The sequence below is a fragment of the Eschrichtius robustus genome, chromosome 13, assembly GCF_028021215.1.
Source record: "Eschrichtius robustus isolate mEscRob2 chromosome 13, mEscRob2.pri, whole genome shotgun sequence".
Lineage (NCBI taxonomy): Eukaryota > Metazoa > Chordata > Mammalia > Artiodactyla > Eschrichtiidae > Eschrichtius > Eschrichtius robustus.
This window is the reverse complement of record NC_090836.1, coordinates 71,636,027-71,648,839: the sequence shown is the minus strand read 5'-3', so window position 1 is coordinate 71,648,839 and position 12,813 is coordinate 71,636,027. Positions and strand designations below refer to the sequence as shown.

Below are 12,813 nucleotides of genomic sequence, written 5' to 3'. Positions count from 1 at the left end.
TTGTTAAAATGTTCCCACAGTTAGATTTAAGGGATAATTGTTCTAACCTATGTGCACTAGACTATTAAATTATAGCTGTTATGTTAACCAGCCTAGTAAAACCGGAGCTTTTGGACATCTATAATTATATCCATCTCTCTCCGATTTCAAAGGCCCCATTAGTGAGTTTCACTATTTAAACTTCAAAAATTCCTATTTTACAATGAAATAACTTCCCATTTTTACACTGGTACATTTTAGAACTTTTCAGTCTTTACTCTTCCTCCTCTATTTCAGTGGTTCTTAACCTTTTGACATGGACCCCTTTGAAAAAAAACTGATAATGGAATCTTCTTACCAGAACAAATAATGAACATATTAATTTGCTTAGTGTCTCAGGAGGTTGACAGATCACCTAAAATCCATGGACCCAGGTTAAGAACCCTATTGCCCTCTAAATCCTGTCTCAGAGAAATTCAAGGTTTCTTACTTTCTTTCGTTTTGCCGTTTTGTATTTTCTAGAATAGTACTTAACATTAGTGCATTTGGGAAGTTCTGTGACTTTTATAAATGCGTATGCATTTTAGGAAAATTCTCATTAGGTTTTCTAAAAGGCTAGGAACTTAGACTCCGTTGTTTAACTTAGAGCTGACTTGATTAATCAATCCTTGTGGACTTGTTATACTGATTGGACAGGAAAAATCAAGTTTGAGGTGTACGTATATTTTGGTTATACACTGACATTACACTTCACATTAGTTTGCTAACTCTATCATAGGCAGACAACGAGTTATAAAAACACAATTTCAAAATTAGCTCAGAAATTGGAAGTTGTCTGAACGATGACTGTGCAGCCAAGCATGGTGCTGAGAGATGTGGGCAGAAGATTTTAGCCTCCTTGGAACTGTCACTCCTGGCAGCTGCCTTGATACTGTGTCACAGAAGCTGTGTTCTTTGTATATCTGGTTCCAACGTGGTGTTCATTCTCGAGTAGCAAAAATGTTGACACTGTGATCTGGTTTTCTCGAATAGTTCAAAAGTTCTGTTTATCATTTAGAGTTGTTGGAACTCCTCAGTGAATAATTAGTTCAGATTTATGAATTTCAGCTATTTAAATTTAAATTTAAATTTAAATCAGCCTCAGATGGGCCATACTTAGTGACCAAAATACTTATATTTGCAATATCAAAAAAAAAAAAGTTCTCTGAGTTAAAAACAACTAGCTTTGTTGTGCATTCCTGGAATATCACCTTTCTCTGTGTTGGCAATTGTTTGTGACATAATTCTAAATATTTAATTTAACTAGATACTTTAGACTCTAAATACTTTGATATGATGCTTTTACATGGTCCCCGTATTTAAAACTGCAGCACTGTTAACATTTTAAACCAGAACTGGAGATAGCTATTAAAATATAGTTAGTTATTTCTTCAGCTCACTTTTCATGGACTGTTTTTAAGATTCTGTATTAGGCCACTGTAGGATGATAGTTAATATAATAACGATAAGAAGTTGTCAATAACTTTTTAATTTACATTATTTATGTAAGGGAGAAAGTACCTAAGCACACGAAATATTCCCAGTGAATGGAGATTTAGTTCCTGAATTGGAAATAATCAGAATGTCTTTATTACATAGATGCTGTCTGCCATCTAGTGGGCAAAGTAGAGATAGACAGTTGAATGAGTGTATTTTACTAGATGGGTATCAACCGTAGAATGGTAATGTAGCAGCGATAGTCAATAAACAGTATGCATATTTTAGTTAATTGCAAATAAATTATAAATATAATCATGATTATGTTTCATGATAACACTGCACAAATTTCAGTAATAATCACTAAAATTAATTGAACAACATATCCTAATGTTTGAGAGCTTACGCATTTTGAAATCTACCTGTGTTCATATGTCAGCTCTACCCCAGAAGTGCTGTGTAACCTGAGGCGGGTTACTTAACTATTCTAAGATGCAGATAATATTAGCCACAATTTCATGGATTGTTGTGAATATTAAATAAGATCATCCATATAAAGTGCTTATCAGTGTGCCTGCCACTATAGTCCATCTGTTAGCAACTATTGAGGACTTTGAGGGCGGCAGGCAATGTGATAAGTAGTACATGTCTTGTTACTCTCATCTTTCAGTTGAGAAAGCTTGAACTCAGAGTGGACAGGCCACCTGCCCTAGGTTGCACTATTTTTAGATTATTAAATGGCAGAATCAGGATCTGAAAGTGTCTATGTAACTCATGTTCTTAACCACATTTGGCATTGTTCCCAATAAAGGCAATTTCATTGCAATGGTGAAAAGAGATAGAATACCAATTTAAACACTACTGCTACTGAAATCAGACTTAACTGTTTATTGAGGTCTGTGCCAGGTATGGCTAACATTAATAGTTTCATTTAAAAGGTTTGGTTATATACAGTGATAATTGCTTAAGAAGTGAAGCACAGTTACTTGAAATATATGTTCAGCACAGATTCCAAACTTTAGAACTTTGGATCTGAAAAGGTCTTAGCGATGATATGGTTGAATTTCTTCTGTTTTCAAAGAAAAGGCTTTCAGGAAACTACTCAATGAATGAATAATACCTATCTGAATATGCAAAGTACAAATAGTTCAGCTCTACCCAGCTTATAATTATTATCTGCTTTGGCTGTTAGACTTCACCAGAAAACACAAAACTTAGGGTATTTGTTAAACAATTATTTAACTTTTATGGCTAACTGATTTATTTTGCTTTGGAAAGAAAACAAAGACATAAATAAGAATAACTGAAGATATTTCATTTCTCTCTCAAATACTCCTTTGATGATTTGTCTTAAAGATATTTAAAAATTCCCATATAAGTATTTTCTCCGTGTATTTAAGTAACATCTCCATCTAAAGTTTCGATAGTCTATAGCCTTTCTTATTCATATTCCTTGTATTATTCCTAAATGAAAAATTTGTTCTTTCTACTTAAGAACAGACTATCCCCCTGTTTTAAATAATCTTTGCGTGCATAAGTGTCATTATGATGTATTTAAACAATAGAACCGATTCCTTGTAGATTATTCTGAAATAATTTTTTGCAGCTGACTTATATTCTGTTTAATTTTAAACAGCTTGAAATGATGCTGGAACCCAAGGTCTGGAGAGAAGCTGCAGCTCAGGTGTTCTTTGCCTTAGGTCTGGGATTTGGTGGCGTCATTGCCTTTTCAAGCTACAACAAGAGAGACAACAACTGCCACTTTGATGCCGTCCTGGTGTCCTTCATCAATTTTTTTACTTCTATCCTGGCAACATTGGTGGTGTTTGCAGTTCTGGGCTTCAAAGCAAATGTCATAAATGAGAAATGCATTGCAGAGTATGGTTGTTAATTTTCTTTAGCTTTTGATGGCATAATTATATTAAAAAATCTCCTTCCCAAACCCATGTGTTCATTAATGCTGTTTTACTTTTCAGAAATTTGGAAATGATCATCAAACTTGTGAAAATGGGCAACATTAGTCAAGATATTATTCCCCATCATATCAACTTTTCAGCTGTTACTGCAGAAGATTATCATTTAGTTTATGACATCATTCAAAAAGTGAAAGAAGAAGAGTTTCCTGCTCTTCATCTCAATTCCTGTCAAATTGAAGATGAGCTAAATAAAGTTAGTAGGCTATGTTTATGCGATAAAATAATTCTTATTAACTTAAAATATGCATTACCCAGAAGACTTCTTTTAGGAAAATGATCTTTAAAATGCCTGTGGAAGATCATGCTGTTTCAAAATTCACATTCTTTACTTCAGAGAACACATTTTCTTAAATCAAAAAAGTCTGTTTTACTTTGAAAAGTAGTTTCACTGATTAAGCCACAATAATTTAAAATATGGATATAAATTAGGTGATTTTCATCCCAGAAAATGCAATTAGTCTGGTACCTTTCCTGGTATAATATTTAATACAAAACTTGAATTACAATTATCATTTACATATTGTATGGTTGTTTGGACACGTGAATGATATTTGCCCATCTTAATAATTGTGTTCAATAAGTCATGATTAAGTCCTTTTTCTAGCCACTGTCATACTTTTTAATAAACACGACATAGGTGAACATGAATAAATAGCCTTGCATTAATTGTCACCCTCTCTTTACATTGGCAAAAGGGAAAAAATAGTGGAGAAATTGGCTGTTAATCACTTGCTTTAAGATAGCTAACTGTACTTGAGGCTAAACATAAAGAATCACGTGCAGGAAATTATGGATGAAGCCATCATTAACATAAAAATCTTGAATTCTGTAAGGAAAGATTTAATTACTAACTTACTCTTGAAGTTCTTTTAAAATTTTGGTCTATCTGCTGTTTTTATGAGATAACACGACCACCTTGAAGTTTGTTTAGAGGCAACAGTTTCTTAGGAGACAACACGGTATCAGCATGTTTATCTCCAGTAACTCCCCTGCATTATTCAGAGTTCTCCTGCCCTTTGCAACTGATGTATATAGCCAGCACTTCATATTGCTCTGTATTAACGTGGCCGTTTTGTATATCTTACAGGCTGTTCAGGGGACTGGTTTAGCTTTTATTGCCTTTACAGAAGCAATGACACATTTCCCTGCATCTCCCTTCTGGTCAGTGATGTTCTTCCTCATGCTGGTAAATCTAGGGCTTGGCAGCATGTTTGGAACCATTGAAGGGATCATCACACCCATTGTGGACACATTCAAAGTGAGGAAAGAAGTTCTCACTGGTTAGTTTTTATGTATTTGACTTTTCATTGAACTGATGTGGGCGGGCTGTTTTACCCTTGGTGAGAGATCGGAGATGGAAATAGGAAAAGTGTTTATTATTAATGTCTACTTATTAATAATACTAGTATTTGTTATTTAGGGATTTATTTATATAATATGCAAATGACATATTTAATACAGATTCTATTAATTATTAGTGATCATTTATTCTATTACTCTTTATTAGGAATAATGTCATTATCATGAATTACCGGCACTAGAACAAAGTCACAGAATGTTCATGTATAATTTTGTATTCAACTCAGATAATTATAAAAATAGTAGTTCGTTCAGGTCATTGGATTTTCCAAAAGTGCATAGCTGAAATTGATAAACCTAAATTGAGTTCTCATATAAAAGAGCAACTGTAGCCTGATAGAAGTTAATATATCTAGGTAGGAAAGACAATAACACAATTTATCAATACTGATGGTTGTTAGAAGTCCAATCTACAAGTAGTTATTAAAATACCGGTTGTGTGTTACATTGTCCTCGCAGTTGAGGGATATCAAGGATATAAGAGAAATTACAACAGAGATACAGAGATATAGGAGAGCCTCTCCTCTAAAAAGAATAGGACTGATAGTTAAAATCAAGGTGGGTAGATAAGACTTGTACCATGTAATATACTGATAGATAGCATGATAGGGACTTTACCTGTTCTACGAATTAAGAGGCAGCAGAGGTCATCTAAATATATGAGGGAAGTGTCAGCGAAAGCCATGGAAATTGAATTAGAGAGGGGAGGGGTCTTCTCAGGGGTCAGAGGATAGTGTTCATTTACATAGCCAAGTAGAGACAAAGGAAGCAGCGAGGAAGCCAGCCAGACCAGAGTGCAGCAACAGTGCTGGTAAGTGATGCAATAATTAATGGGAAAAAATATATAGATGATCTTAAATGCTGGGCAGTGGTACACAAGCTCCCCTAGGCTGTTTTTAGCTCTGAAAGATTTAGTAATAATTTATGTGTAAATAACTCTCAAATACATATATATCTTTATCACTCACCGTTCTGCTAAGTGTGTGTGTGTAAAACAATTTCAGCAGTTTGTGAGATATTTACATCTAAATATCCTTAATTCAGCTGAACATAAATGAGAAATGTCTCTATCTTTTCCTGAAAGTCAGTCTCTACTTCTGCAGTTTCTATTTATTTTAAGGCTATCAATACCCTGCCTGACATGCAGACTAAATAACAGTCATCTTTGCTGCTTTCCTCGTCTTTGCCCCATATCCCAACCCTCCTGTGGTAAGAGGGTTTGCAAAATTAAGGGGAAAACAACAGTGTAGAGGGAGAAACACACATGTGAGTATTTGGTAACTCCCAGTGGAAGACCTTTAGGTCAGAGTAAAGAGGAATATACTCTCTACCCCCCTGTTACCTGTATTCTGGGATCATACTTCTACTTTGAGTCATGTTTTATATACTTAGATTAAATGTTACCCCATCACCTTTGTCAGATGTTTTCATCTCCTCTGATAGGACAGTAGGACTTAGATAAGTGACTTACTCATTATCTGTTCCTCTCACATCGTCAGCAAAACTCTCAGTGTCTTTACCACCTGGAATACACTTTCTTCCTATCTACCTTATACTATAATGTAATTAGGAGAGAGTGAGAGTGACACAGGCTGTGGTTCAAATCCAAGCTCTGCTACTTGGATCCTGAGACTTTGAGTACAATTTGCTGTGACAAGCATTCAAATATTTCAATATGCGTTAGACTCCAAGTGAACGCTACTTTTCCTTTTCTACATGATATGTTTATATAGAATATTCACTTACGTACGATGTAACTCATACCACTAGCATAGCGCTTACGAGATGGAGGAAATGGCTTAATTTAACCCATACTTATTGAGATTTTTAGGGAACCCCCATCAGATGGAACCCCCGGGATGTCTTTTCTCCCCTTCTGAACTGCCCTTACCTGCTCCACTTTTTTCACTTTTACTCACCTCTGTTAAAAGCTGCTTGAGGAAGAGAACACAGCCATCTTTTATTTTTGAGGGCTTCTCTACCAACGTGCAAGAGAGAATAAAGAGTCTAACACAAATATGGGAATATTATATGGATTCCAGAATTCTAAGTTTTTATATTAAGGGTAGCTGGTTAGAAGTTTCTGCATCTTTCTTCAGTACTGCTGCAGAAACTCCTTTTAGATGGTTCTTCTTAGTTACCTGGAGAATCAGGTTGCCCAACCCTGTCATAGCTGTATTCCCAACTAATCTGTTTGGGCAATATCAGGACAGAGATGCAGATTGCTGCTAAGGCAAGGTCTCATCAGATTTTTTTCAGTTATGCTTTAACAATAACCATATTTCAATCAGATAGAAAAATACATGTTATCATAGTCTTATTTTAAGCTACATTAATCTCATTATTAATTTCAATAATTCAGTATTGCTTCCAAAACTATAAAACATTCTTAAAAGTAGAAATGACCCACGAACATTTGCTGCCTGGAAAGGTCACTTTGCTATTAATAATGAGAAGAGGGGTATGGAGATTTATACTTTTAATATATCCTCAGTTTTGCCTCATTTGTTATTTGTGTTTAGTAAACACGTTTCCACAGACTCGAGGAGATGAGTTGAGTTACTGTCTTACAATGAATTCATATTAAATCTGGGGCTAAATCCAGGTAACTAGTTCCCAATATGTTATATTCCATGGTATCAGGAAAGGTATCCTATTTGTATCATTGACAACTTAAAAAAGTGGAAACAAAATTATTGTTTGCATATAATAACTTATAATGAAGTTTAAAAGACTTGACTCTGAGTAGGGCTTAATTTTGTTATTTATTCCTTTTGTCCAGTTATCTGTTGTCTTCTGGCATTTTGTATTGGCCTGATGTTTGTGCAGCGCTCTGGAAATTACTTTGTTACAATGTTTGATGATTATTCTGCTACCCTGCCTCTGCTAATTGTAGTCATTTTGGAGAATATTGCTGTATCCTTTGTTTATGGCATAGACAAGTAAGTATATTCTCTCTTATGCATTCATTTTTCATCTCTATTTTGGAAAGACCAATTGTTAATATATAACTCATTTAGAAGAGGAGGGAAGTGACTAGAGGGAAATATTCCTTGTCACAAAAATCAAATCTTTTGAAGACTCCATTCAATAATTTTAACGAAGTATATCCCCTTATTAGGTGGTTAGATAGAATGGTGTAGATGGTAATGTAGTTTAGGATTTTGGAGCTTTGATTTAATTCTGGCTATCAAATAGGAACTTCCAAGGTTTAGAGCATACTGGTTAAGTTCCAAGAACCTTGTTAAGTTGTTTTGAGCTATTGTTACAGATAAGAAAATGCAGGCTTAGTGAGACACCAAGTGACTTGCTCATCACACACCTGAACAGAGGTAGACCTGGGATTCATAGCCATTTTTGCTTAACTCTAAAGACGATACTTCTAATTACGTTGCTAACCTGTTTTACAAAAGGAATTTTATTTTGTTATGCTACAAAATGCCTTATTTTATCATTTTACACAATGTTTTATGTAGCAGGCCAATTTTGGGAAGTGGTATATATATATGACGCTCCAAGATATATATGGCATTTGCTATACATAAACTTCATATTTATGTGGAGTCATGACTTGAATTCATGAGATGCTTAAACCTCTGAAATATATACCTGCTCAGTTTGAAAAGTATATATACTTGGCGTGAAATGAAGCATTAGAGTAGTCTCAGAATAAAAAAAGTTTCCAGAGGCCTTGTCCAATATTTTTTAAAGTTGCTGTCCTTAGTTAACATATATGGATTAACTAAAGGTAAGAAGACCATCAAGCTTATTAGAGGTCTCTGTGAAGTAGGAATAAGTTCACTGTGGACCAGAGTCCTCTTAAACAACATAAAGAACTTTATTGGTATTGAGTGAGCTTTGCGACAAAGCTTAAAGAATGTTTTTATTACTGGCAAAAGCTCCAGGCAAGGAAAGATAGGGGAACTTACATTTAATGATCATGTACTATATAGCAATAGTAGTAATAGCTGTATGACACGCATTTAATGTTAGTCATTATAACAATCTGTGGTAACTAATATTATCCATATCCTAGATGGAAAATTGGCCCTACTTGTACAGGAGAACACAGTATGTTAGTTGCAGAGCCAGGACCTTAATTTCAAAACCAGATATTTCTACACTCTACCAAGCTACCCCCAACTCCTAACCTGACCTGCACTGTGTTGGAATTTGACATTGTTATTGGACTGATCTATGGATCAATAAGATCATAATTTAGACTTCCATTTAGACAGTTCATCATTTACAACAGGCATAGTAGTAAATATTTCTTTTTAGTAGTTCCTAAATAATAATCATTATAACAACAGGAAGAATAATACTACTAATAATACTTGCATCTATAAATTTCTGCTGTATGTGAGGTAGTGTGCTGTGCATATGTTGTCTATGTGTCTAACAATAACCCTCCAAGATAGGTATTATCTTTTTGAAAATGCCAAAAATTAAGCTCAGAAGGACTAAGATATACAGTAAAAGATGATGGAGCTATGATTTGCAACCAGGTCTGTTGGTTTCTAAAGCTCGTATCTTGTCCTACGAGCAGAATTAGAATTATCCTGTCTACAATGCTCTCATTTATTTACTTTCCCCTCCTTTAAATGTCGTAGCAACCTTATATTCTTCCTGTTCCCCTTCAACAGTGTCATGAGCTCAGCTCTTCTCTGTCTTCTGCCACATTTACCTACATTTCCAGACACAGAGTTGAGAGAAAGAAGACTTTCAAAACCTAAACTTTTGAGACAGTAAATTCAAATGCAGAAAAAGAAATATTGGAGCATAGCAAGTTAGGGATTAGGAAGAAATATGAATGAGAGAAAACGAGAAGGAGGATCCTGTAAAGCTGAAAGTGATGGCTGCGTAGATTGTATTTTCCTGAGTCTCCTTTTAAAAATGAAAGAGAAAAAGGATGACTAGAAAGCAGAACTAAATACCCATAAACACTGGCAAGAAGATATTCCTGTGAACCCTCAAATATGAAAGGTTGGGGCAAACCACTGGCAGCCACAGGACCTGTGTGATATCACTTCTGTGTGGGAGATGGTAGAGGACATGCAGCTGGGCTTCTGACAGCTTTCCAGTCACCCCCAGGTCCTCCCTGCAATGTGTGGCAGGCTGATCGGAAGACAGTGAGCTAAACTGGGAGAAATTTTATAGGATCTTTGCCCACATTTTGCGGAGTGCAGAGGGACCAAAATACAATAAGATCATCAGTGCTGGAGCAATCTGGTCTCTAAAAACTCTTGAAATGAATAACCCAAAGTTCTCTTCCAAGATAAAGCTCTTCACTGAAGAAAAAGTGGTGGGAGCAAAACCTGAGTTGAGTAGGAGAGAGGTAGTAGGGGCCATGGAAAAGAAAGTCCAGGTCAGTATGAGGAGGAGAGCAGAGGTAAACAGAACTGAGAAATTCTGAAGCCACCTTTTTTGATTACTTTGCAAAAATAGAGAGGAAAGGCCCATCCCTCTCTCCTAAAACACACAGGAAAATTCATTTCACTTAACTGTGGCCAAATCTTAAGAAAAGTTTCTTTTTTTTTTTTTTTTTAAAGAGGAAAGGAGCAGAGTAAAATCTCTGCAGACAACAAAAGCACACATGCAAAATAGATGGAAAACTAACAATACTTCAAAATGAGTTGAAATAAATGTTTAAAATTGATAGAAGCCACAAAAAAAGAGCAGAAATCAGTTATTTTAAAATTGAGAATTATAATAGTTAGAGAAAAGGAAGATTTGAAAACAGAGGTGATAGAACTCAGGAAATAATTGTAAATAAAAGAAAAACACTTAAAAAAAGAAGATCAAATTAAAAAGAAAACAAAAATGATAAGCACAGTGCCTAATTTCAGAAGAAGTAGAAGCTAGAAAGGAGGGATGCTTTTGAAAATCAAGGAGAAATAACAAAGGATTTAAGAGAAATAAATAAACACAGTAGTTAAGCAAAGATGATTCAGCATATGTACAATGAAGACCTCTAAAAACAGTAGCCAGAACAAATGCTAAAAACTATAATTGAAGAAACTTGCCTGAAATAAATAATTTGAATGTTGAAAGGGCAAACAATATACTTGGAGAAATAGACATAAAGGCCAACACGAGGACATAGCCTAGGATGTTACTACAAGACAAAAAAAAAAAAAAGGGCATCCAGGCAAAAATAATACAAAACAAAGCAAAGCAGATTATTTATGAGAGAAAAATCTAATAGTCAACAAAATTTTTGTAACAATATTATGTAGTTAGACATATGTATGATTCTCAAGGAAAAAATGTAAGCCACAGATTTTAAATTCAGCTGAACTGACATTCAGGTATAGTGACCACAGACAAACAATTAGAAACATGCAAGAAATTAGGAAATATAGTTACTACAATCCCTTTTTGAAGAATCTACGAGAGAACTAGGTTTAGACAACCACAAAGTCTGCAGAAACATTAATACAAGGGCTGGTGGGTGGGCAGTAAATATTTATCTCGAGATAAACATTAAGGGATGTAGACTAGTATGTAATGTCTACATGCTCCTGACAGCGTTAACATCATACAATTAAAAAGGGTGAATTTTACTTCAGGTAAAAAGCACCTCAATAACCTGACTCAAAAATAAAAAACCACGTAAGTCTAATCATTACTAGGTTTAGGTGTTAATTCATGGGAAATAGGAGGATCCAATGTTCTTGTGAAGCAAAACTGTGGGAATGCCATCAGCCAAATACAGACTGTGGGACAGAGTGACCAGCTGATTCAACAAAAAATCAGAGGAAATGATGAAGAGATGTATGAGGAACTTAGAGATGAAAAATGGTCTGAGAAACACATACATCAACTGCAATGTACGGACCTTCTTTCAGTAAAAAAAAACAGACTACAGAAAGACATGAGAGGTCAGATAATATAAACACCAATTGGATTGGATGATATTACATATGGCTAATTAAGAGAAAAAGAAACAAGGAAATTTTAATGTATTGCAAATATTGTGTTCATAGAGTGGAAATCATCAGTTGGAGGAGACTTTCCAGTAATTGACTTACGGGGACTTTCTCCAAATGAAAATTACAGTAAACTGGTTCCATTTTACTTTATAAATGTTCTTAATTTATAAGTCATCTTCCAATATGACTTTTAGACTCAGTGTAAAATGTCATAGGGTATCATGGTTAACCCCCGTCAAACCATTGATATAATGCGTATTTTAAAGGACATTTAATTTACCATATTTTAATATAGCTACATTAACTCGAGGAATAATTAAATTCCTTCGTTCTTTTTAGGTTTATGGAAGACCTAAAGGATATGCTGGGCTTTGCTCCCAACAGATATTACTACTATATGTGGAAATATATTTCTCCTCTAATGCTATTATCACTGCTAATTGCTAGCATTGTGAATATGGGATTAAGTCCTCCTGGCTATAATGCATGGATTGAAGATAAGGTAAAATGCAAAATAAGGAAGGTAGATAAAAATATACATAAAATGTCATTTTAGAGGTTTCTGTTTTTTTGCTTTTTTCACAGCATAGTTTGCTGTTAAATGAATGGTGTTGCTTTTATGCGAGGATCTTGAGATTTTTATGTTTTTTTGGCCCCAAATATGTATGATTTTTTTATACGTTGTGGACTTTTTTAGTACATGAGAAGTACTGACTTGGTCCTCATTAAAGTAATTTTATTCATGTCACCATAGATGAACCAGTTGGGCCTTTGACTTTAGAAAACATATTGATCAAACCACCAGAAATATTTTTTCCTGTATAAATTTACTAACTTATATCCGAGATACTCTAACAATGAAACTATGCATTAGCCATGTATACATAATTTAAGTAGATATTGAAGTAAAGTTTTGCTATAACTGTTTTATATTAGCCATGACTATTTCAATTTCTGTTCTTATGTTGCTTTAGCTACATAGTAATGCAATCTTAAAATACATATTAGCAGTTAGAAAATCAGAATGCTTATTTTTCAGATACCTCTGACCTTTATTCTATGGTTAGTAATTCTATATAATAGCAACT

General features: G+C 34.5%; 1 protein-coding gene across 3 annotated transcripts in view; it reads left to right on the top strand.

Moving 5' to 3' along the window:
- Positions 1–12,813, top strand: part of SLC6A15 (solute carrier family 6 member 15) — a 47,332-nt gene that overhangs the window by 32,808 nt on the left and 1,711 nt on the right. For all 3 annotated transcript variants that reach the window (XM_068560354.1, XM_068560353.1, XM_068560355.1), the window contains exons 7-11: positions 3,092–3,333; positions 3,432–3,624; positions 4,519–4,711; positions 7,573–7,732; positions 12,065–12,227. In XM_068560354.1, the coding sequence (XP_068416455.1) occupies positions 3,092–3,333; positions 3,432–3,624; positions 4,519–4,711; positions 7,573–7,732; positions 12,065–12,227 (951 nt within the window). The remainder of the gene's footprint in view (positions 1–3,091; positions 3,334–3,431; positions 3,625–4,518; positions 4,712–7,572; positions 7,733–12,064; positions 12,228–12,813) is intronic.